This window comes from Ochlerotatus camptorhynchus, unplaced genomic scaffold (genome assembly GCF_037179485.1).
Source record: "Ochlerotatus camptorhynchus isolate MF236.1 unplaced genomic scaffold, CSIRO-AGI_Acam_v1.1 ptg000261l, whole genome shotgun sequence".
In the NCBI taxonomy this organism is placed as follows: domain Eukaryota; kingdom Metazoa; phylum Arthropoda; class Insecta; order Diptera; family Culicidae; genus Ochlerotatus; species Ochlerotatus camptorhynchus.
In genome coordinates this window covers 2,307,968-2,334,252 of record NW_027040751.1, presented here as the reverse complement: position 1 = coordinate 2,334,252, position 26,285 = coordinate 2,307,968, and the positions used below count along the sequence as shown (strand labels likewise).

At 36.8% G+C, this 26,285-nt stretch overlaps 1 protein-coding gene across 1 annotated transcript; it reads right to left on the bottom strand.

Annotated features, from left to right (window-relative positions):
* Positions 1-11,366: 11,366 nt before the first annotated feature.
* Positions 11,367-13,577, bottom strand: LOC135705181 (F-box/LRR-repeat protein 14-like). The gene has a single exon (XM_065226768.1). It carries the CDS (start codon positions 12,895-12,897, stop codon positions 11,515-11,517), a length of 1,383 nt encoding a protein of 460 aa, XP_065082840.1. The 5' UTR covers positions 12,898-13,577; the 3' UTR covers positions 11,367-11,514.
* Positions 13,578-26,285: the final 12,708 nt, after the last annotated feature.

The following is a 26,285-nucleotide window of genomic DNA, read 5'->3' as shown; positions in this document are numbered from 1 at the left end:
CGATTTGCGTACATTTGTGGTTAGCAATATTTATGTCGTTAAAGCTGTTAGGAAGTTGAAGAAATCTGTTTCACCGGGTCCTGATGGTGTACCTGCAATCATTTTTTGCCGCTGTGTTGCTGTTTTAGCTGATCCCCTAGCTCGCATCTTTACCGCTTCGTTGCACCAAGGAGTTTTCCCCGAAATATGGAGACATTCCTTTATGTTCCCTGTCCATAAGAAGGGCGACAAACGTGACGTGACAAATTATCGTGGCATAACAAGTCTATCTGCAGCTTCAAAATTATTCGAGATCATTGTGAACGATGCTATCTTCTTTCATGTCAAGAGCTACATTTCAGCAACGCAACACGGATTTATGCCAGGACGCTCAGTTACATCAAATTTGCTGGAGTTCACCTCAACATGTATAAATCACTTGGAAAATAGGGCTCAAGTAGATACCGTTTATACCGATCTGAAAGCGGCATTCGATTGCATCGATCATGGTATTCTTCTTCGGAAAATGTCTCGCCTGGGAATTTCGGATGGTTTGGTTGATTGGCTGAAATCATATCTTTCCAACAGAACACTTCGTGTCAAGCTGGGTTCGTGCACTTCATCACCATTTGCTGCAACCTCCGGTGTTAGCCAGGGCAGCAATTTAGGACCATTGCTGTTCACAATCTTCTTCAACGATGTGACGCTCCTCTTGCCGAGTGGTTGTGTGCTCATATACGCCGATGATCTCAAACTATACATTGTTGTCAAGAACGTCGAGGATTGCCGTCAGCTCCAAGCAATGTTAGACCAATTTGTTGATTGGTGCCGCTTAAACAAGCTTTCCGTCAGTATATCAAAATGTGTGGTCATGACATTTAATCGCACAAGAACGCCAATCGTATTCGATTACTCAATTGATGGATTTGTACTAGAAAGAGTAGAACAAGTAAGCGACCTAGGTGTAATGCTGGACCCTAAACTTACGTACACAGTCAATGGTAATCACTAAGGCTAATCGTCAGCTTGGTTTTATATCAAGAATCTCAAGAGATTTTTCGGATCCGTACTGTTTAAAAGCACTGTACTGTTCACTCGTTCGTCCGATTATCGAGACTGCATCTGTTGTTTGGACTCCCTACCAACTTTCCTGGAACATCAGAATAGAACGTATCCAAAAAACATTCATTCGTCGAGCATTAAGACAACTTCCTTGGAGAGATCCACTAAACTTACCTCCGTATGCTGAGAGATGTCGCTTGCTAAGCATGGACACGTTACAACGACGGCGACAAATTCAACAGGCAACATTCGTCGCGAAGTTATTAAGTGGTGAAATTGACTCTACCCACTGAACTTTCGTGCGCCAAGCAGATTTCTACGCTCAACGTTCCTATTGCGTCAAGACTCACACCGCTCTTCTTTTGGACAACATGAACCTGTTACGAGTATGATTCGCACGTTTTCTACAGTTGAAGAGTTGTTCGAGTTTGGGGAACCTGCTGCTCAATTCCAGAGACGTATTATTAACTCCAGATACATTTAGTATTTGTTATGGCTTCTGGTTCATTAAGACTTATTGTCAGATGGATGTATTAAATAAAAATAAAAATAAAAATGAAATAAAATAAAATACGAAACTAACGATTTTAAATTGGCTCACTACTTGACTAGCCTATTGTTCCCAAGCAAACGATCAACGTATCCCATTCTAGTCGAAATTCTAGTACTACGCAATGTTTGTTTTGATTCGCTATGAAAGTTTGACAGATAAAATGAGGGGTTATTGGTTTTTCCTATGTTTCGAGGGGTGAATCGATTAGCTTGGGACCGAAGAGAGTACCAGAGCTGAGCCAAAAAGTTGAGCACGTTATTTCGGGACCTTCTAGTCTTAGAGTTACCTCTATGGTAATAGCAACAATCAATACGAAACTAAAGATTTTAAATTGGCTCACTACTTGACTAGCCTATTGGTCCCAAGTAAACGATTAACGTATCCCATTCTAGTCGAAATTCTAGTACTACGCAATGTTTGTTTTGATTTGCTATGAAAGTTTGACAGATAAAATGAGGGATTATTGGTTTTTCCTATTTTTCGAGGGGTGAATCGATTAGCTTGGGACCGAAGAGAGTACCAGAGCTGAGCCAAAAAGTTGAGCATGTTATTTCGGGACCTTCTAGTCTTAGAGTTACCTCTATGGTAATAGCAACAATCAATACAAAACTATCGATTTGAAATTGGCTCACTACTTGACTAGCCTATTGGTCCCAAGCAAACGATTAACATACCTCATTCTAGTCGAAATTCTGGTACTACACAATGTTTGTTTTGATTCGCTATGAAAGTTTGACAGATAAAATGTGGGGCTAGTGGATTTTCCTATGTTTCGAGGGGTGAATCGATTAGCTTGGGACGGAAGAAAGTACCAGAGCTGAGCCAAAAAGTTGAGCACGTTATTTCGGGACCTTCTAGTCTTAGAGTTACCTCTATGGTAATAGTCTGTTTGATGATTGTTCTGCAGGTTTTTTTTTTATAGTCGCTTTAACGCTCTTGGGTCATTCGTGACTTGTCCGGGGGTGAGATTTGAACTCGTGACTTTTGGCGTGTAGGTTATTACACTATTCAATATCCAAACAGCCCAACATGCTTTTCCTCAGCAAGAAATCCCTCAGCTATCGATTTGGTGTTAACTGGTTCATTCAACTTTGTAGCCAATTGGTTACTCATGCTGACTTTGGTTCTGATCTCCTTCCCGTAATGTTTGAAATATCGCAAGAAATAATATCTAATTCCAACAGCACTACTTTCAATAACCATAGAGCTGATTGGGAGCAATATCGAACATTTATGGAATATAACTTTGATCCAAACATTCCTTTGCAAACCAAAGATGAAATTAATTATGCTCTTGAATCTCTGACTACTTCTATATTGGAAGCAAAAATGGCCTCAGTACCAAAATGCGAGGTTAAATTCTGTTCAATAATAATAGACGATGATCTTCAGCTCTTGATCCGTCTGAAAAATGTCCGTAGGAAACAATATCAAAGAACACACGATCCTACAATGAAAGTTGTCTGGCGGGATTTGAAAAAAAAAATAATTTAAAAGTGATTCTCTGCCCTGAGCAACAAACATTTTGAAAATAATGTTTCGATTTTAGGCCCGAGTTCCAAACCGTTTTGGAAAATCTCAGAATCTTGCAAAGTAATTCGAGAGTTCCCATAATTTCAATTTGGGTCTTAATAGTCCTATTGAAAATCAGGTTGCTTGGGATTATCTGAGTATTTTCTCTCGAGAAAATATTTAAGATGATTCCTGGGACTGATTTGAACGAATTAAGATCTATAACTAAACAATTTTATCATTTAAAAGCATCAGGTGATGATGGAATTTTTCATATCCTCATAAAAAACTCCAAAAGAGTAAGTTGTCTGGTTACTTGGGTAGTCGGACTGGGTTTTTCTTTCGTCATGCATAAAGTGTTATACAGTTTTAAAAGCCAGCCTCATGTGAAAAAATGGCATGAAATGTTAAATTTGCTGTAATATGATCAATTTCTTAATTCGGTTCACCCACGGGTAATATGCCATTGCCATACCTTCAACGGAACAATATGCCCCATTGTTTATCATCGAATCCAATATTAACATAAATTTAAAATTGATTGGCAATCCAAATATTTGATGGGACCACTCTAAATGATTTTTTAGCCGAACTGCATTTGGGGAAATAAACTACGAAAAATAAGGAAGCATAATAATTCAAAAATTATTTAATATAAACCTTCACCACAATACAGAATCTGTTCATACAATTATATATTAAAAAATAAAGGGTTGTCTAGGACACGACCGCAGTATGACGTAGAACTTTGCAAATTGACGTAGGGGAAATGGCTCTAATGTTGGCCTATGGATCTAAGATTGGGCCCATCGCTAAAAATCTGCTATTTATCAATTTTATCTTGATGAACGCGTCATTGTGACGGTACTAATGGATATTTTTGGTCGCAACTGAACATTTAGTCGATTGCTGAACTTATGTATGGACCGAAATTAGGGGCATTTAGACCGACATTACATCCATTTCCCTTATGTCATGTTATGGTTCAATGTTGGTTCAAGTATTTTTCCTGGAATGTAATAAATTATGAAAATTTAAATGTTGCTTAGGACCCCACATTCTACCCGTTATATTTGCACCCCAGTAGGGTCCACAACGACACCATGCATGATGTGATATAAAACAATTGCCAAAAAACTACACAGCAAAAAATAATTTTAATATCACATCAAAGTGGATGCACTTCAATCGTGTCGAAAATATGGTATAATATTACTTGCGAAAAAAGGCAAAATTATCATTAATACAGTGTATGAACTGAAATTACGTTGCTTTTACTGCATTTGTTTATTTGTGTTGCCATAAAAATTATATGAGATTTTCGACATGACTGAAGTGCATCCTCTTGGATGTAATATTAAAATTTATTTTTTGCTGTGTACGTTTATTTTTTTAAAGTAGCTACATCATTAATTTTAAATTAGGTCTCTGAAGTAAAGAAAAGAGTGAAGGTTGCATTTTATGATAACGCAACAGGCAGTTGCTTTCCTTATCAAAAGACGCTACTTTTAATATTGAACAACATGTTGGTTCATATATCAGCGGCGTAGGGGAAGAAGGGGTATAACGATCATACGGGGCTTAAGCACCTCTTTGTTCTCCAATTTGGAGACAACCCTAACATAAAATTATCATGCATCATTATTATGCAGCGTGTTCGTAGAGTGATGCAAAATAGATTACTGTGACTTTTCTCAAATCAAACGTTTGGTTTCCAATAAGTAGGTGCTTTGCCATTGCGACCTCAAACGAATAAAACTTATCATGCACAGAAAAAAAAAGTTGAATATTACATCCAAACAGCTGCACAGAGGTCATTCCGCTGGTGGTGTAATATTACGTTGTACGATGTACATCGATTTTGCGAACAAAATTACATCCATTGATATTGAAAATTACATCCATTGATATTGTATCTGCTCTTTGCTATTACATCATTATTTCATACATCATCTTGAATAATGTTGATCGATATTACATTTTTTTTTTGCTGTGTGTGACACGTCAAATCACATTAGAATGGAGCAATGGCAGTTATTAGGAATAGCCAGGATCCAATCAATTTCCGGAAACCCCTAGGTCCAAGCATGAAGCTTACATCTTTTAGTGTTATTGTAATCCACAAATTTTTTAAAATGTAAGTAAACATTCCTCTTGTGGACGTTCTAAAGTAAGCCATGTTGATGAGAAAATTATTTAAAAGTGAGCTATTTTTTAAAACATAATAAAATCTAAATTATGTTAATCATTAAAACAAATATTTTTCTTTATAGTTATGAGCTTTCATAAGAAGTTTCATTGGCTTTCTTGGACTAAATTAGCGTCGGTGAAATAAATCCAACATGATTCATTTTTGAATAGGTCCAACCAAAATTCATTACTCTACCTTACGTGTCAAACGTATGCCGTTCTAAAGGTTGTTACAAATTTATTTGAATTTCCTACCTCAAGTTGAAGGACCTTCTCCAGTGTCCCAATCAGTAGATGATGACGCATTGCCTCTGACTGCTTTCATTATCAATATAAACGTTTGGCTAAACAATTATTATAAAATGGAATTGCACCTATGCCATCAACATATTCTCTTTAAAATCGAACATTTTAGAATGCCGCGTCATGCCATGAAACTACGCCAACGCTTAGGCAACTCAGAACATCAGCATTTAAAACAGCTAACCCTTTAGTAAGCTAACCCGAAATTTTTTGGAGTGAATTTAGTTCTTGCTCAATTTTGTCTGCCCCTCTCCACGTCAGGTTTTTTTTCTATTGCTTTATTTTTTTATGTTTTACAATCAAGGTGAAGGTTTTTGACGTTCTTTAATGCAATCAAACCATTGAAAAACTATAGAAATTTTAAATATAAATCTGAAAGGCTATCAAACAGGGCTGTCACAATCGGAAAAGCAATATAAATTATATATAGTTATATATATATATAGATAGAGAGAGAGATATATATTTATATTTAAATATATATATTTTCTGATGTCTTATTTCTTCGTGCCTACCTACATTATTTCCAATTTCTTTTCCTGTTTTTTGTAAGAACTGTGCAAATTTACTCTCTTTTCTACTATAAATGCTACCGAAGTTATTGCTTGGAAAATTATCAGATTTTCACAATTCCAATGAAAAGGCGGTTTACATGATATGGGTTTTTAGGGCACGATTTAAACAAAATTAGACCGATTTAGTTGATATTTTTGTGTTGATTAGTGGACAGTGCATACTCCTCGCTTAATTTTACATTTTGTTCTAGATCTCTAAGAGGTTTTGTATTGCCGTTATGGTGGTTCAAATGTAAAAACCTACATACTCCGTTATAAGCAAAAAATGAGGTATAGTTTAGAACAATTTGTTGCATGGCTTGAGGTTCTTTATCACCCTGTTTCGGATTGACATTGATATTGTAGTCACTTAGTATGAATCAATGGCATAATGTATGCCTTAGCAGGATTTTCTTAAACTTTTAGGATGAAGAAGTTCATTGGAAAATACTTCCTCTGAACGGGTTTTGGACTGAACCAGAGTTACCACTGAATTAAAGAAATTAAATTCCCGTTTTTATCCCGAGATTTCTCGATTTAAACATTGAGATGATAGGCGATATGAAACGATACATTTTCCAAAATTGAATAAACCAATAAAGATAATGTTTTGATGTCTGAAATATTAAATGTTTGAAATTGTTTGTTTGTAGTTAAACTAAGTAAGTTCTGCATAATTTTTTTCCCTTTGGTTTGTTTTCCGTCAATCTTGTTTTCCGTGCTGAGCACCAATGCTACTGATGCCAAGGAGGCAGCTCCCAACTGGACCCTACCTATCAACCCATGAACTCATGAACCGGGGACCAACGGCTCTACTTCCCTGATCAGAGATGTAATGCCTCAGAACATCCCGGCGGCGCCGACTGGGATTGAACCCAGGCCGGCTGGGGTGAGAGGTAATCATACTTAGGGTTGATGCATATATTATGTCACGCTCTAGGGGGGTCTAAGATTTTGTGACAAGCAATGCATTAGGTATAGGAAAAACGTCACGATAATGGGGGGTAAATTTCTGCTCGATTTAGCGTGACATCATTAATGCATGGGCCCAAACCACTACACCACCGCCCACTAGCATAAAAATTCGTAAATAAAGCATATAAAATTATATTTTCATACTACAATATTTTTGAAGATTCCATATGAGATAAAGCAGGGTTCTACTTGGACAACATTTAAGGATTCTGCGAAGCATTGGAAAGATAATTATGATAATGCCAAATGAGTACTGTAGATGGTTTCTAAACAAAGTATATATTTTTTATATATCTTTATTAAGGAGACTTTCAGCCCTGGTTCGTCTCCGGAAAAAGCAAAGTAATGAAGGAATTCTGGACATGAGTTATTTCATTTTATTTAGTCGAATTTGACTTGATATTTCAGGTTATTTTGAGAAGTATTTCAAGGGAATTGTTAGAAAAACTACAGGTGAATTCTAAAATAGTTGTGAAGATACTTTTATGAAGATTATGAGCTGTATTCTAGAGAACTCTAAAGCAAATAGGAAGGAATTTCAAAGAGCATGCTAAAAGAATTCTGAACGGGACTCATAGTTAATTAAATAAGGCAAACATATTGATGATTTGACAACAATCCTGAAACTATATCTACGCCTAAATCTCATAAATCTAGATTGATCAAGTTTGGCCGGCGAGAAAAGTTGTATAATAGCTGGATAATAATTACAATCGAATCATATTGCTCAAAAATTCCAAACAGAATTTTAAGTTAGTTTGAAGAAAGATAAAAAAGAATTCCTTAAACTCATAAAAATTATGCAAGATTATCAATGGTAGAAAATTTCCAACATATTTCAAAGGAACTCTGAATAGTGTGTTCCAGGAGATTCTGATGAAACTTTTAAGAGGAGTTTCAAGAGAATTCCAAGACAAAATTTCCTCAAGAGCATTTTGATACGCATTTCAAGGAAGTTCTGAGATTTTTTTTTCTTTTGAACTATGTGATGTTGAAAGATAATACTTATCTAAATTTGTAATGTCATCATACTTAAGAAATATTTCAAAGGTATTGAAAAGAATATAATACACAACAATTAAAGCAAAATCTCACTAGATTGTCTAAGAATACGTGGAATTAAAGGAAGATTGGTTATATTTTTGCTGTTTTATTTAGAGCATTCCGCTAACAACCCAATTTCATTACTTCAAAATTTTCAAGATTCTTAGACTTCAGTTGAGAACATATTTCAGGATCCTGGTCTTAGAAACCTGATTAATGTGTCTAGATTCAAAGTTATCTTGTCAAATAAACTTTTACGCATAAACAAAGAAATATGTACCGATACAAAAAATTAATACTTCTTCTTCTTTTTCGCATTTCAAGCTTATTGCTTATCACATATTAGCTTATTGTGTGCTCTCAACTTTGTGTTCTAGATGCACTTTCACAGCTATTAATTGTGAGCATTCGGTGCTTGTACCATTTTTGCATTAGTATAATTGTGTGGCAAGTACAATCATACTCTATGCTCAATGGAAGTCGAGAAATATTCCAACCGGAAAAATTCCTAGATCGGACCGGGAATTGAACCCAGCTGCACCTTTACCGACTGAGCTAAGGGAGGAATTTGTACCCATAAAAAATTTACCCACAATTTATGGGAAAATGCTCTTCTGCTCTATGCGTAGCTGCTCAGATGTACTGTCTTGCCCATGCTTCTTTTATGATATTATTAAAAAGATCTTTCTTTAGAATTTCCATTAGAAAATTTTTATGGCAGCTTTTTTTTAGAATCTCCTTTTAGAAGCTTGTTCTAGAGGCTTCTCCGTCACTTCGCTCCTTTGACTAAAAAACAAGAGCAGGACAGTCAATCTAAGTAGCTACGCAGTAAAGGTGCATTTTTCTTTATTTGTGGGTCAAAATTTCTTTATTTATGGGTACAATTTTATCATATTTATGGGTATATATTCCATTCTTTATGGGTACGAATTCCTAAATTTCAATTTCTTCTGATTATTTCGCTTAACCAAGATGTCTTATTTGAAACCAATGCAATGATTGAAGAGTGAAGGGAATGCTAAGGATCCTGATTTATGTAATGTTGATGAAAAAATTCCATGAAAATTATGGATCTACCCTGAATTATCACTTTAATCACATCACATCATATTGATTATATTGTGTGACAAACTAGATTTTTTAATTTCAAGGATAAACAAATCTTACCATAGCCCCCCAAGCTAAAGTCTGAAATATATTCATGTCTTTGCATGTAAAGGTTTTTAGGTACCACTCTCTTTATGATTAGAAATATAATTCACGATTTAAGCATTTACTGCTAACTTGTGGCAATGACAAAACGTCGAATGACAAAAGGTCGAAAGGACAACAGGACGTTTAGTCTATTAGATTGTGTCCCTCTTTAAACCATTCAAACTATTGTTCCCCCTTCTCATCATTCGACCTTTTGACCCCTTTCTCATCATTCGATCGTTTGCTCATTTCACCTTTTGTACCTTCGACCTTTTGTCATTCGAAAATTTGTCATTCGACGTTTTGTCTTTTGACTATTTGTCCCACAACTATTGTTGTCGTAAGATCATTTGTAGAAAATAACTCAAGGACGCTATCTCGTTGTTTCACCCCCCATTTAAGTGATATTCCGAATACTCAAGCGGTGTCTTCAAAACATGGAGCACCTCCGTGCTGCAAGCTCACTGATCTCATGCACGTATGTAAAACGGCACAGCCTCATAAAGAGAGCGGTAGGTACCTGTAAAATTGTGTCGTGTTATATCCTATACATCAACTCATTTAAGGGGTTAGCCACATTTAAGCGGGTTCAAATAATTGATTTTGATTTTTTTTTTTCTTAATTGATAGTTTAGAGTCTAAAGAATACGGGACAGTTGGTTTTATAACCGGGAACACTTTCTTTTGCATTATTTTGGAGTAGAGACTAGATGACTACCTGCGCGCTCCCGGCATGAAATTTATCTTTCATCACGGTTTTTTTTAAACATGTTTTTCAAGACGGGCGGAAACGAAAGTCATATGTCTAATTGATTAATCGACTCGATTTTTTATGTAGCTTGTTAAAAACTTTTTTTATTTCCTAGTGAAATACTTGAGTTTTAATCTTTATCTTTAAAAGATTTTTAGTAATTTTTAGTAGGTTATATTTGATATTTTTGCCGAAAATCACACCACTTTTTTCAAACGCGTGTCATTTTGTCAAAAATCAATATTTTTACAATCGGCCAGGTACTTCACTAGTTTATACATTCTAGTCTATGAAACTTTTATCCAGTTTCTTCTAGGACTACCTTTGGCTGCAAATCGTTTCCGCTCGCAAACCGCTTCATGCCGGGGATGCCATCACTTAGACGACTGCAGCGCCACCTTTGGGAAAATGTTTTTAAATTATTTTCAATAAAATGTAGAAAATCGCATTCTTTTAAAGTGTTTCTGTTCGCAAAAAAAATCGTGAAAAAGACCTTTGTTTTGGCTTCTACACTGGCCTATCCTTTTAACTCAGGAGACCACTAGCGTGCGCAGCAGAGGGTAGGGGCGGATGGTGGCCAAATAGCTCTCGAATGATGCAAATAACAAACTGTGCCCGTTTAGAAGTTGTTTTCTATATCTTCTAGTGCAGGAGACCAACAATCTTGGCTGTGTGTCCATAAAATATTTGCGTTAGCATAACAATAACGTCAGTTCACCTGATAATATGAATGAAAAAAAAATATATATATATAGAAAATGTTAAATTAAAAAAAAACTTACCACTTGCTTCAACTTGTCAGGTGTATCTAAATTACCTGTATAAAATCCAGCAAAACATAACATATCGTAAATACTGTGTTGATGAATTAAGATTCTAACCGATTAATTTTATGACTCATGCGCTGAAGAGCTTCACGAAACCAGAACAGACCAGAGCAAAAAGACAACCAACAACAGACAATTGGAAAATCATACAGGATAAAATTGTGATTATCAGTGAAGGATTTATATGTAAACTCGATTTTTATTTTTCATTTCAGGCATAGTCCTACTCTCTGGGTATCCTGTGTTTATTTATAATCTTTTCTCATATGTTGTCACTATGTACAGCATTTAATTTGTCTGCTAACATAGCAAATGTTTTATATCCAGTTTTAGCGGCAGTTGTAATAAACCCTCACGCAAATTTGTGACAGAGAGTATTAGGAAAAAGGTTTTTTGTGATGTTCTTTTAACGCATACCTTCATTTGCTAAATCATGGATTTTGAGACAATTTTTTCCTACAATTTACACCTAAAATCCCTGTAACAGAGAATACTATCGCATGTCTAGTTACAAGTTTAATAATAAAAGAAAACTAAAATTTAACAATCATTTCATAATAAACTAACACATCACCTGACATGCCATAATCCTAAATTAACTTTAGACAGTCTCGGTAGTTTGTAAATGTTATTTAATCCAAACGGCGTCAATCGAGTGCAGCCGTATAGATCGATGGCACGTAAATTGATTAGCTCCTCCGCAAGAGCCTCCAATCCTTTGTCTGTTACACGAGCGCACTGGCCAATGTTTAACGTTTCCAGATCGTGAAGTGATTTGGCTATTTTTGCTAACCCTTCGTCGGTTATCTGACATGCGCTAAGACTCAGTGACCTCAGATGGAACAATCCTTGAGAAATGTGCGTCAGTGCCTGATCTGCAATTTTATCACAAAAACTAACATCCAATGAAATTATAGCACTGCCACCTTCGGTCAGATACGCCATTCCAATGTCAGAAATATTATCACATGCTCGCAGATTTAACTCCTCCAATTTGGTCATTTTTGCTAGATGTTTCAAACCACTATCGGTGACGGACACGCAGAAGCTGAGATTGATGCTCTTCAATGATGCCAACCCTTGCGCTATATGACGGAGTGCTTCATCCGAAAGCCTTTGGCAGTCCTGCAGGCCTAAATGTTCTAAAACTGGTGTACCATCAGCAGTTTCCTTGCTCAGACCAGCCAGATGACCAATACCTTGATCGGTAAGATGCCAGCACGATCGGAGGTTCAGTCGTTTCAGTTTCTTCAAGCCCCACGCAATCAACAGTAAGCCAGTGTTAGTAATATTACTGCAGCCGCCTAGTTCAAGTATTTCCACGTTCTTTAGGTGTTGCGCAATACGCCCAAGACTGGAATCGGTAACTTGTTTACACAGCGATAAATCTAGCGTCCGTAGATTCAATAAGTCTGTTGAAAATGCATAGCCTAGTGCAATATCGACAATGTTATAGCATCCACTAAGATTTAACGATTCTAGGTTTGGTACACCAATAACAACATCTCTTATATGAGCTGGTCGTTTCACCGAGAGCACTTGCACCTTTTTAATGCCACGCTTCACTAGCGATGTGAATAAACTAGGTGACGGTCGCCGTAGGTGAAGGCTAGCTTCCTCACCCCTCCAACAACTCTTTGAGTAAGCAACATCGCGCCACGTTGTACACACTTGTGCCGCTCTTCCACGGTCCTTTACACTGAGCTTTTCAAATATGATGGCTAGAATCTCCGGATACAAATGTCTAATGTGAGTTCCTTCCGGTGCCGGTGGTGTGGGAGGCGTTTTTGGCCGGCTTACCACCCTTGGCTGTGGATGAATGTAGATTGGTGCGGGCTGTAGATGAGGTTGGTGTAACGGATAAGGTGCGAAACGGTGTATTGCATGCGGTCGGTGAGATATAAATGCGCCGGGGATTTCAGTCAGCATAAAATTCACTTCCTCCATCATCATATTTTCGTTTATGGTGTTTTATGCGATGGAAACTGTGAATTGTATTTTCCACTTTACTACTTTCGACTCATTTTGTTTGACACGAGTTGCAAGTTAACGATTGCACACAAATCCTTCACCGTTTAAACCAACTGCACCGAAACGCATTCACACAACTTAGGTTCAAATCAGGATCTTGGCATTACTTATTCTTCGTATCAGATTTCCTGCATTCTTTTACTCAAATTTTTCTTCTTTTTATTTTTTCAACATCACTGGGGACTTTGTAAATGAGAAATATATCGTTGTTATTTCAGTGTGTTTTGTTTAGTTCTTCTTCATCGTATATAAATGACTTTTTTGATCACTCTTATTCGACGCTTCTTCTGTATGTATATTTATATATTTTTCTTCACTTTATTATCATGCATTCGAGAGCTTCGAGTCTTTCGCCAGTCGTATTATTGCTGTACATACACTCCAAACTTCTTGTTTTCTCCTTATTATTCTTGATTCAATACACTCTTTCTCTCTTGATGGTAGCAGGAACACACTTTTGCAACTCTTTCATACGATGAAATCCACCATACACAAGCTCTATTGTATCAGCATGTGTACTGAGCTGGAAGCAACCGTTCGAACCGATATCGGCAGGAAGAATTTCATTAGTGCTCCCGATTTGACGTCTTTACTCGTCGGTTTCACACTACACACTGAGCAGCAAACGAGAATCAGAACTGGTTGTAGCTACCCGTATTGCTGGTATATAAGGCCGGGCTTACATATACCACAATATATCAGAGCAGTTTGCGTGAAATGTAGTCCCGTTGTTATCACTTATACTAATGAACAGTTTTCAGTGGTGGCATCAGGTAGTAACAGAACTTTGAATTATTAAAATGTAAGCTATCTGCTACTCCCTCAAATTTTCTGCATTTATTACGGTTAAATCTCTTTCATAAACAGATCCTTTCTTCAACTCATTATTAAGTTGTAAAAAGCATTCATCAAGTTTATCCTTCGCTTGGGCTATAAATGTTTGGCTTGTTTTCAATTCTTATTCAATCGCCGTTTCATGAACAGAAATAATACGGACAACCAAGCTTGCTTCCACTCACTTCACTATAAAAAAAATGTTTTTCGAAATTATGAAATCATTAGATGTTATAATCATATGACGTTGTGATGTATGTGTTTGACTCATAAAACCTTTCAATTTGGGTTCAGCAGAGAAGAGCATAAAATTGCTGATTGTGATTATCTGAAAGCAAAATTGACAGGTTTAATGTTCGAAATTGATTTATAGCGTTTTAGTAGAATCATTGTACACATCTTAAGTTTTTTTTGTTCCTCTTAATAGTAGTAGAATTAAATGGAAAAACAACGTAAAATGTATAGGCTTTATAAGTCAAATTCATATCTCACATCGTCTTCTTGTAACTTACAAGTACAACATATCATTATAACATCTACTGATTTCATCATACCGAAAAAAAATTATAGCTAAGTGAAGGGAAGCAACCCTCTGGACAACAAATGCCTTTTCACAAATGCCGCCTGAATGAAGGTTAATCATTTTATTGATAGTTTTATGACGACAACTATTTCTTTACTTGCTTTATGGTTTCAACCATTTCTCGATTCTCTAACGAATTGAGTATACCAAATCAAAATGTTTTGAATATTCGCAAGATTTTTTAAGCAACGATGTTTCTGGTTTCAGAAAATTACTAATGCTATAATAATAAAATACTGAACATCAACAAAACGAAACAAATTTCTCAAGCCATCAAAAAACTTAATACGGGAACAAGATAGACAGAACCTAATATATAATGTACAATTGTATGCACCTACATCAAAGTACGTAATATACATAACTTTAGATGGAATCGTCAACAATTAGTAATTATCATTTTAAACTGCATAAAAATTAAAAGTTTTTGGGATTTATTCTTTCACAATAACATAAAGAATGATCTTGGTCATAATTTGCTCCATTCACAAAAAAAAACAACAAGATGTACTTGCCCATTTCTAAAAAAAAAAGTAGGGGAGAGTGGTAAATAACGCACCGATTAAGAAAAAAACAGCATTTTATTAGGAAGATCTTATTGATTTCCTGTTCATTAACATATACAATAATTAAGCAATCTGTTTTAAGCATATTTCTAGTGAAATATTATATAAAACACTTGTATCTTACACATTTTATGACGATTTTCTATTATAGTCCAAACAAAAGGATAGAACGCACCGAAACAAGCAGGTACAACGCACCACATCATAAGGGCAAAATGCACCACAACAACCGGCTTATATGCTCTATCGAAATTTGTACATTGTTTTTGTTTTGCATTACATTTTAAGACATTATAATTGCCATGGTTCGACAGAGAAACTCTTGGAGAAGCTTCTGTTGGTCATTATAATGGTTATTATTTGTCGTTTTCGTTTTTGAGGTATAGCACCGGTGTACTGCAAGTCATTAACAGCTCAACATAATTTGTTTTGTAAACGTAAATGTAAATCATTTGCTTGTAAACAATGGTGCCACCGATAACAACGATAACAACATCAAGAATTATTTCGTTGTAGGACGGAGTAGCTATACCGCAAAACGGAAACGGCAATAGAAAACGGTATCTGCAGCCAGGCTTCCGGAAATCTCACGCGTACACAAATGCGACAGCGAGCTGTGAGACGGAGCGTCGCATGACTCTCAAATCCATGGTGTGCTACATTAATTGTACAAAAGAGAGACCAGAACGATGCGCGCGACAAGCTAAACGCTCTCAACAAATTCGAGCGTTTCAATTTTTTTGTCTCATCGCATTGCTCTCTCAATGCGACGCATGTATTCAATCACATGCGACTGTTTCATTGAAAGATCTCAATGCGCTCTCTCCGGGCGCCATCGCCATGCGCTGTTTCGCATGCCTTCTCGCGGTCCCATCATATGTGACGTTGTCGGGTGACGAGTGAAGGGACTGCAAGGGTTTGATCACAGAAGACTTGTGTACCCTTTTTACATGTGGCTTTTGAAATGGAGTGAAGTTTTTAGACGGTTCCAGAAATATCTTCTAGTATAGATTCAAGCAGGCTCAACACATGGTTCCAGAGATATACTGGAATCACCGTAAGATCACCACTCATGCTCTTAGAAAGACGCAATTGCTTGTCGAAAGGATGATAAAGGAAGGTAAAGGAAAACTACGTGAGCGGTGGATTGCAACCTTACGGTAGTTGAGATACCGTTAGCATGTTAGCAACCCAAATAATACCGGAATATCTCTGGAACTATGTGTCCTTCAACAAGTCTTTATGCGGAAATCTTCTAAAATACAGTTTTTGGAAGCCTCTGAAGCTTTCAGCCCATTTGGTGGATAAATAAACAAGTTATTGCGCAATTGAACCAAATTAGACTGCAGCGCTAAAAAATCCCTCAGAATACTTTTACTCAGACCACTAAAAATATAAATGGACGATTTTGAATGTAAAACAGCACTACATTTTACTATACAAGTTCATATGGTCTGCGTTAGGTCAGAAGGGACTAAATAGCCAAATAAAAACAAAAAATGAGTTAATGATATCATAAGATCAAGAATTCCCTCAGCTACATTTCACTTTTTCAGCCAGAATTGAAAAATTCGAGTAGCAAGAGAAAACGGTCAAATGATTTGTCCCATTACATAAGACACAAATTGAACAGCCAACTTTAAATTCGTTTTTCTCGAAATCAAAAAAAAAATGTCACAGTTCGGTCTGACTTGACCGATCATATCAACACGCTAGTAATGATAGAACTCTGAAGATTAATATTTGTATTTTGTCTGGCTTGAGTGATAGTGAAGGGATTATTTTCAACGTAGAAGTGTACTTTGCTGCAAAAACGTTGGTGGTGACTTCTCATTACATACACACAAGTCTACACTTAAAAATTAACCAAGTTTAACATTGTGTAAATTTGTTCTGTTATGATCAATTGAGTTGAAATTTTGACTCAAAACTTGCTTTTCCATTGACCTTTGTCCGATTAGCTATGCACAAATTTTAATTGTACAGGTGCTTCAAAAAATTTGGTATTTCTTACACGTGAAATTCAACATATTTGTAGTATTGCGTCAAACTTTCAGCTCAAATGATCATAAAAGAACACATTTAAAACATGTTAAACTTTGTATGAAAACGACCTTTGTCCGATCAAATTTGCACCACAGTGTACGTAGGTACGAAATGCTGGATTAAGGTTAATTTAATAAATTTAGGAACAAGTTGTGTCATATCTGTATTACTGATTGTTGCTAAGCTTCTTGCTTCAGGAATTGTATTGAATACCTGTCAATCAACAAAACTTACTACGGCAGCATCTGAATTCTTCAGATGTGTTAGTGCTCACAGGATAGTTCATACCAGCCACCATGATGCTGAATTGAAACAATCAATTTGCGACAACAGACTTCTAAAAAGTCCTAGTGTTAGTACCGTGGACCCTCGGTGGAATTGAAAAAAAAAGCATATTAACGAGCAAACAAACCACAACTTGATTGTTCATTTCGCTTACCAAAGCCACATCTCTTCCTGCGTTCGTTATTAATGGGCTATTTTTCAAGTTAATCCTTTAATCAACGAAAATTGCTGCTAGAAAAACTTTGTTGGTCATAGCCATCTGACACCTCTTCTCCATGTTCGATAAGAGTGTAGTAGCTAGGTCGCTTTCCATCGTTTTCAAAACAAAACAACACTTTTCCCGCATCAAGAACACGAGTTGGTCTTCTAGTTTAGTTTGTTATTTCGATGTCGCATTGAGACGTCGCTTAGCGACGTCTCATTGAGAAAAGCGCATGAGCTTCGCCTCACGCGACGTCGCATGATACTCGTTCTCATGAAACGCATACATCCGGAAATGTGCTGTGCTTACAAAACAGTGCGGCACACACACATTATGAGAATGTGAGATGCGACAAAACTGAAGAGAGAGAAACAGAGAGCTACAAATCTCTTGCGCATGAGACTGCTATGACTATGAGACTATTCGTATTGCGTCTCGCATACGGTAGCGCGCGCACTGGTCTGCAGCACGTGAGACTGATGTTAGCAGAGAAAACAAAAACCAGGCAACCTATGGTTTTAGAATGATAATGCAGTCGAAGTAGTCTTTCGGTTGGATTCACATTTCTGACTTTTATAAATAATTTGGAGCTTCTTGAAGGCGTATCGTTCAAACTCTGATTTGCTGCTGCAGACCATAGGTGCCAATTAATTCTGAGAACATTCAAGTTAAGTCCAGATTCCATCGAATATTCGCCAGGTAAAATTCGTACATAGTTATTTATGGTGGAGTTCAATTTGTTCAGCTTGAATTGCTAAAGATTATTGAAAAGGCGTGTTTCCAATATTAACAGAATGTTTGCCATTAATTAAACAAAGCTTTGTAAGTTCATGAATACAGCCAGTTTTGCAAGTGAACGACGCACAATCTCGTTTCAATTATCAATCATCATTTTTGATGCACTAAATCAATCCACAAAAAAAATTTTTTTTCGGTAGAATCCTTTCAGTATTCGATGTGCCATTAATCGCGGGGGTTAGTTCAGTTCATCCACCACTGTTGCAAGTGATTACGACCTCTATTTACGTAACAGTCCCACATCCAGTGGAATTATTACTTGCATCTCACTTTTATGCGAATAGAGGCATAAGTATAAACTAGGGCGGGTCCCTCTTGGAAACAACAGTGATTTTCTATGAGTTGCTATGAGCTATGAGTTGCAAGTTCACTGATCTTATACACGCCTTAAGGTTTAAACGAAGAACTTGGTTCTCCGTGGAGCACGCCCTGTAAACCGATAATAATTTAAAATAAATCAAGTGAGCCGGATAATGGTTCTAGAAGGACTGAATCCACTACAATGTTCTACCGGGGATAATTCTTTAAAGGAATGAATACATCTTATACAAAATAGTTTAAGTTCATTGATATTATTACAGATAAGAAGATAGATTTTTGTCAAGCTCAACGACATCCAACAGTAATTTACATCCCTCTGTTTGAAGACTAGAATTAATTTTACTTGCTTTTCCATTGCACATTTATTTTTCACTTAAACTGTTTATTAATATCTTTATATGTTTTTCATGTACAGATCTGTGATGAACTTGGTCATGTGCATTAAAACTATGCCTTAATTCAGTGTGTAATTTGTTTACTTCAGTATAAAAGAGCATTTTATCATTTTATATAGTAACATTTCTTTTTAACTCATATCATATTATATTCCTGTAGAAAATCAAACACATGTGCTGCAAGTAATGGAACCCTGTTCAGAACAAGACTCATGGAACCAAATATCACAACGAGGACACTTCTACCATCCACTTCCGTTTCCTGTTGAGCTGAATAAATCTCCACAATAGAAGCACAAAACATCATTTACTACATCAGCAGCTGGTTTTATACCTTTCTTGTTGATGTTTTTAATCGCTTGTGTTGCACTTGTAGTTTTCAGTTGCCTCCGGTACTCAACCGATGTCAGCTCTTCTGCACAAGCATTCCGCTTCACAACTCTTTTGCCAGCTTTCCCAGATTTAATTGATTCGGGTATCGGTACCGCCGAAGAAGAACTGCTCGTTTCGAAGTCCTTTGTGTTTGATAGAAAATAGCTTGTCTGCTCTACTAGATCTGAAGAATCAGCTGTGCATAGTCCATTTGGAAGCATTAATTGATCAGTAACTGTTATTTCAATTACTTCTCCGTTTTCACCAACTTGAAAATAAAGATTGGGATCCAATTCAAGCACTTCTTCCTGAGATGCATACTCCACAGGATAATATTCGCCAGACTCTGGAACGATGGACAAATCACCTCCATTTTCGCCAAGTTGGAAACATAGATTGGGATCCAATTCAAGAACTTTTTCCTGATGAAAACACCCCGTTGAATAATATTCACCACGTTCTTGGACCATGGAAATTTTTCGTCCGTTTTCTTCGTTGGTAGAATTCATGGACAAGACTTGCTGATTATCCGCACTTCTATTTATTTCAATGACGATACACGAAGATTAGGATCATGATCCAGCTGATAAAGTTGTTCCATCCCCAAATGTTCGTTAGACTGAATTAAAGCGTAATCCACTGTAGCTATTTCAGTCTCTATTGATTCGTTGAGTGATTCCGTATTATTTTGAGCTTCAATATGTTCCATTCCAGTCAGTTTTTCATGACTAGATCGTTCATCTATTCGTTGTTTCACACCAGTATCGTCATGAATATTGAAATTGATCCGTTCAATCTTGTCTTGTTTTTCTATCAGCCCCTGAGCAGTAGCGAAATCATCGCATGAGAATAAATTTTGGTCAAACGGGCAAATGCCAGTAGCACGGAATCCACTCAATGCAATTTTCACTGTTGCAGCTCCTACAAAAGCTTCTTGCACCAAACTTGCCACATTTTGAACGCTAACAGCCTTGCCCGGATTCATAAAATTGTCGATTGCTTGAGAATAGTACTGTAGCCTATGCAAAGTGTGTGGTGGTATTGACATAATTTTGACATAGTTCTCACTTGCACGCTCCAGGCAGCTGATATTTTTGGTATGGCTTGTGTGGCCATCCAGGATCAATAATGCCGGACGTTCAGAAGAAGGTTTTACGTGCTGCAGGAAGTGTTCAAACCACAATGAACAGGTGTTGGAGTTGCTCCATCCGCTGGGATGACACAGAAACAGAGAGTTTTCTGAAGCACCAACTTTGAGGTTATCGTTCATTTTGGCTCGCGGAAACACAAAAGCAGGAGGTACGAAGGTGCCTGATCCGGACATAGCCATAATTACTGTCGTGTTTGCACCTCTCTCACCTGATGAAATTCCGGCAATCTGACGCTGACCTCTTTTGGCAAACACTTTCCAGGACTTATTTTGAACCTAAAAAAAATTAAACTTTACTACCACAAGCACAGAAGCAATCGCAGTAACCATACTGTGCTAAAACCTGTTTCATCAACATTTCAAATTTGCCCCGGGGAATAATTGCACTCGGTGTACATCTTTCGAAGAACCTGATAGAAAGATTTTACAGCCTCCTTTTTGAAACCTTTTATCCGAGCTAGCGATGTGTTTTCAGCCTTCCGCAGAGTGAGTTCCGGATGTCTTGCTAGAAATAACCGTAGCCAATCTGCTCCAGCTAATCCCTTCTCCCGTTTGAACGGGTGTTTGATTTTCAGTTTTTTCTGCCATCTGATAAGCTAGTCCTCTGATATCCTTGTGTGTTAGGCCAAAACCGGAATTCGCCATCCGGATGATGTGTTTCACTAGATCTTTTTCTTGTTTTGTAGTGAAAACAGTCTTGAAGTTGCCCATCGGACAAAGCTCCAGTCGACCAATTTCTGCTTGCTTATCCAGATATCGAAGCAACGCACACTGGGGCAGATCAGTGATTTTTTCGGAAAAAATTAATAACTTTTGAACAGAGCATCCAATCAGAATACTGTCTTCGGTAAAGTTGTTTGTATTAGTTAAGCGCTTCTTCTGAATAAATTAATTAGTTCGCAACTTGGTCGTAGGAATGGCGCGCGAATCTAACTTTTGAATAAAGCATCCTAGACGTATGGTGTTTTCAACAAAGTTTTTTATCTATTAAAATGAAGGAAAGTTGCAGAAGACATAAAACTTCCATAACCTTTAGTTTCGGAGATTTAGGGTGTATTGAAAAATATGATGCCAAAATTCTTATTTGTAATTTTTTTGTATATTTTCATATGTTTGCTCTGGTTTCTGCATTTATTCCAACGAAAACAAACTAGGTGCAAATTTTCATTGCACTATTTGTGGAATTTATAGTGGTTTTAGTGAAATATTCTCGAAAAACATGATATTTTGCCTCTATTTTAGGTGGGTGGGATTCTCGTAGGGGCAGCTAAGGGCAGCTGGACTTTGTCTCTTTTGCTAGCTCATGTCATTGTCTAACATATACCAGAAAACTGAAGACATGATATTCGACGGACGCATTCACTATGTTGGAAGTTGCTGGAAAGCAAATGAGTCCTCGCGATTGTGTTGTTGTAATGGCTTTCGATGAAATGTCGGTCAATAAAACCATCGAAATTGACAAACGCAATGATGATGCCATTGGTCCACATGGGGAAATGCAGGTTGTGTCCGCTCGCGGCTTGTTCTAAATGGAAACAACCAATCTACGTGAACTTTGATCAGCAGATGACCAAAAGTATTCTGAAAGACTTGATCATCCGATTGTATTCTATTGGTTTCACCGTTGTAGCAAATGTTCACGATTGCGGCGGCGGGAATATAGGCTTGTGGCGAGAACTCGGAATCGATTATTCTCAAGGAAAAACATCCATTAACATTAACATCCTTCCAGATGCACCTCATTTATTGAAATGGATTAGGAATTGGCTGTTAGATCACGGGTTTTTCTATCAGGGTATTTTTTTCTCGTTTAATTTAGTTATTCAGCAATTCCATAGAAAAAAATAATATGGATCTTAAAATTTCGTAACAATTGGGAATTTTGTTGCTTGTTGAATCATATTAAAAATCAGTGTGTTGCCTTACTTTTTTTTTAATCATAACTTTTGAACAACTGACCCGTTTTTTTTTTTTTGGATCATGAGGTCATGTATTAAATTTAGCATTGTGGAAAATACGGATATGCACTTTGATTGTGGTTTTTCGTTGTAAAAACATAAAATCTATTTGTTTTATGTGGTTTTCATGGTCTTGGGAGCAAAGGCACTATTGTATGTTGTATTTTTCTTGAAAATTTGAATAATGGACATTTTTTTCGTTTCTGAGCTCTGAAATGATGAAAATAGTGCGCTGAATTTTTGATATATTGTGTAAAAAAGACAAGATTTTCAAAAAAAAAATGGAACATGCCTTTGGTCCCGATACCATGAACATCATGAAAAATGTTGCTAACCAAAGTGTTGCAATGTAAAACCACGGTTAAAGTGCCAACTTGTCCAGTGGTTCAAAAGTTTTGATTAAAAAAAATAAGGAAAAATTCTGATTTTTGGACCACCCTAACAGCGGAATAAAAAAAATATTTACGGGTCTAATATTTTGGATATGAAACAAAATTAGTAATTGTTACAAAATTCTAAGATCCACTCTCACTGTTGTCTATAGAATTGCTGAAATTTGCAAATTGCGTCTCGACTCTGTGAAAAAAAACCCACTTCTCGGCACCGGGACAGGCGTACATGTCACAGTATCAGGTTGCAGGTTCGGTAGTATGAGAGTAAATTATGTACTTCTTCTTCTTCGCATTTCAAGCTTATTGCGTATGGCATTATTAGCATTATTATTGCGTGCTCTCAACTTAGTGTTCTAGATGCACTTCCACAGTTATTAATTGAGAGCTTTTGATGCCTGTACCATTTTTGCATTTGTATAATTGTGTGGCAGGTACAATCATACTCTATTGCCCAGGGAAGTCGACAAATTTTCCAACCCGAAAAATTCCTAGACCGGACCGGGAATCGAACCCAGCCACCTCCAGCATGGTCTTGCTTTGTAGCTGCGCCTTTACCGACTGAGCTAAAGGAGGCCCCTATGTTACTTAAGGTAAAATTTACTTCGAACTATTTTCGAAAAATTCAAAAGTAGTTTTTTCATCGCATCAATTCAGATTGCAATGATTCGTAAAAAGTGCTTTTGATTATTTTTTATCTCAAACATATATCAAATTGATACAAAGGACTGGTCACAGAATATTCTATTTATTGAAAAACATTTTACAAGAAAACTCGTCACCAAACCTGGTTTTGCTGGTTGAAAAGGCGTCAACATTGAACAAGCTATTTTCAAGCGAAGAGTGCGGTGTTAAAAATGTTGAACTTAACTCGATGTTCAAGCTGACGATGAAACATATTACTGTAACTGGACCTGAGCGGGAAAATGTACGGATGGCAGCTGAGCTCTTAAACCATACCACTGCCGTTAACCTCAGAAGACACTTTGGACAGTATGATGAAGCTCTTTAGTTAGCTGAAATTATCAAGAAGATCAACGCTTGGTTCGACGTGATGAATAGTTACCAGCACAACAACACGGTTCCGTCGAAAAAATGCTATGGAACAGACATTGAACTTCCATGACAATTAAAATACAGATTAAATTTCAATGTTAGCTTTGTTTTCAGGTTTTCCAAAAAGCAATCTTAACGTCCATAATTTCGTTAAAGAATCTTTTTGTAATGGTACAGCTGCGGTACGACGCTTGTTTTATCATGGCATATAAACTAAATCAAGGCTTTGTAGGAAATCTATTTGCCATGGTTCGACTTAATGGAGGAAGTCATGATCACCCAACACCATTGCAGGCGTTGGATCACTTGAGACTTATAATACTCGGCAAAAACTTATCCAAACAACTGAAACGGAACCAAAACACGTCTAATACTCCAATCGAGGAACACTATATCATGAGCTGCATATTTAAAAATAAAAATCGGCGTTCTTTCAAACCTGAAACGAACCGAAACACTGATGAACAACCTCCATCAAGCGATGAAGATGAAGAGAATTGGACATATGAATCTAAAGAACGAACTCTTGAAGAGCAAGACGGTGTGGAATAATCCATGGGATATACCCAACAAACAATCGTCTATTGAAGAAACGACTTCTTGACCATTTTATTCAACTGCATGCTTAATAGTACTTGTACTATTTTTAATAATAGCTTCTGTTCAGGCTTTGTTCACACAAATCTGGAGAATTTATTCAACCACAACATTTAACTACTGGTGTTGTATAAGGTATGTTGAGAAGCTATTATTCGACTTATGTGAGTTGTAACAGAGCTTATACGATAAAATTTTTGATTATTCTGCGTTTATTAGACATCACTGCTTCCTTATACTGTGATGCTCTGTATACGTTTGATTATCATGGGAAGTAACGTTTAATTAGACATTATTATACATTTATTAAACGATTATTCAACTGTGGGAAAATTAACCCGAAAATAAGAGGGGCGGGGGGGGGGGCAGGGAAGGGTGTGTTTCTTACATGTATTGTATTTCATTATTTCTGACGTGGCTTGCACCACATAGATATTAGAAAATTTATTAAATACTTATACATGTCGTTGTATTGGGATTCGAAACATGTACCTTCCCATCACCAGCCGCTTGCCTTGTCATCTGAGCTATCCTAGAATTCAGCATATAGGCAACTCAATAATCTATAAAAGCTTGCATGAAAGTAAATACCTATCAGCACTCCCGATCATAACTCTAGCTCCTTCAAGGCCCTGTGGGAATGATTAATTCGTTCATCGTTGTTTTAAATGAGATCAATGTTGCCTCTTCACATCTCCAAGTCGAAAGAAAGGATGCTCAGTTACATTTTAAACTACATCAATGCATTCATTATCGTGAGTGATGTGATCGATGATTACTATATAAATTAATTATTTTTTTTTTTTGTTAATTACTTTATTTGTACAGGCTCATTCGAATAAACTTTACAGAGCCAAGTTATCATTTTCTTTATACATTATAAATGTCTTAAATCTAAAATTAAAGGATTGGAACCGATTACTCGCGGTCTTCTCGAGGTTAGTGGATGACAATTGTTTGGATCGGGAGAGGGAAAAGGAGATTTGGAATATGATTTATGATTAAAAAATTTCACTATTTCTAAAACAAATACTTAATCCTATCGACGTTATATCAACTCTGTAATTATACAATTATTACAGAAACAAATCTACAAAAAAAAAAAAAATACACACACACATACAAAACACAAACTAAACACAAGGTTAATCAAACTTACAATCTATGGTTAATATTCTTCAAGAAAACATATATGAGTTGCATAAACTCCAGATCGCGTCTAGCCAAAATATCCCGAACTGGAACATTAGGTTGTCTACCTCGAGCCCGAAGGGAATCGTACAACTCGGATCTGACTCCACGGTGCTCAGCACATGACCAAATAATGTGATCTGCGTCCTGGTAACCTTGTCCACATTCACAGAGATTACTGTCCCCCAGCCCAACACGGAACAAGTGAGCGCTTAGTGAATAGTGATTGGACATGAGGCGAGACATCACACGAATGAAGTCTCGACCCACCTCCAAACCTTTGAACCAAGGACACTTCGACACCTTAGGGATAATTGAATACAACCATCGTCCCAAACTCCCTTCACTCCATTTATTTTGCCAGCTGGCGAGTGACTGTTGACGATAAATGAAGAAAAATTCGTCGTAGGCGATTTGTCGATCGTAAATATCGCCTTCCATAGCGCCCACCTTTGCAAGCGAGTCCGCCTTCTCATTGCCCGCAATCGAGCAATGAGATGGGACCCATGCAAAGGTGATGACAAAAGATCTTAAAGATAAAGCACTTAGAAGCTCTCGTATTTTCAT

Bases quoted from the DNA above. Each gene is read 5' to 3' on its own strand.
- LOC135705181 (XM_065226768.1), bottom strand. From the start codon at position 12,897: ATGATGATGGAGGAAGTGAATTTTATGCTGACTGAAATCCCCGGCGCA.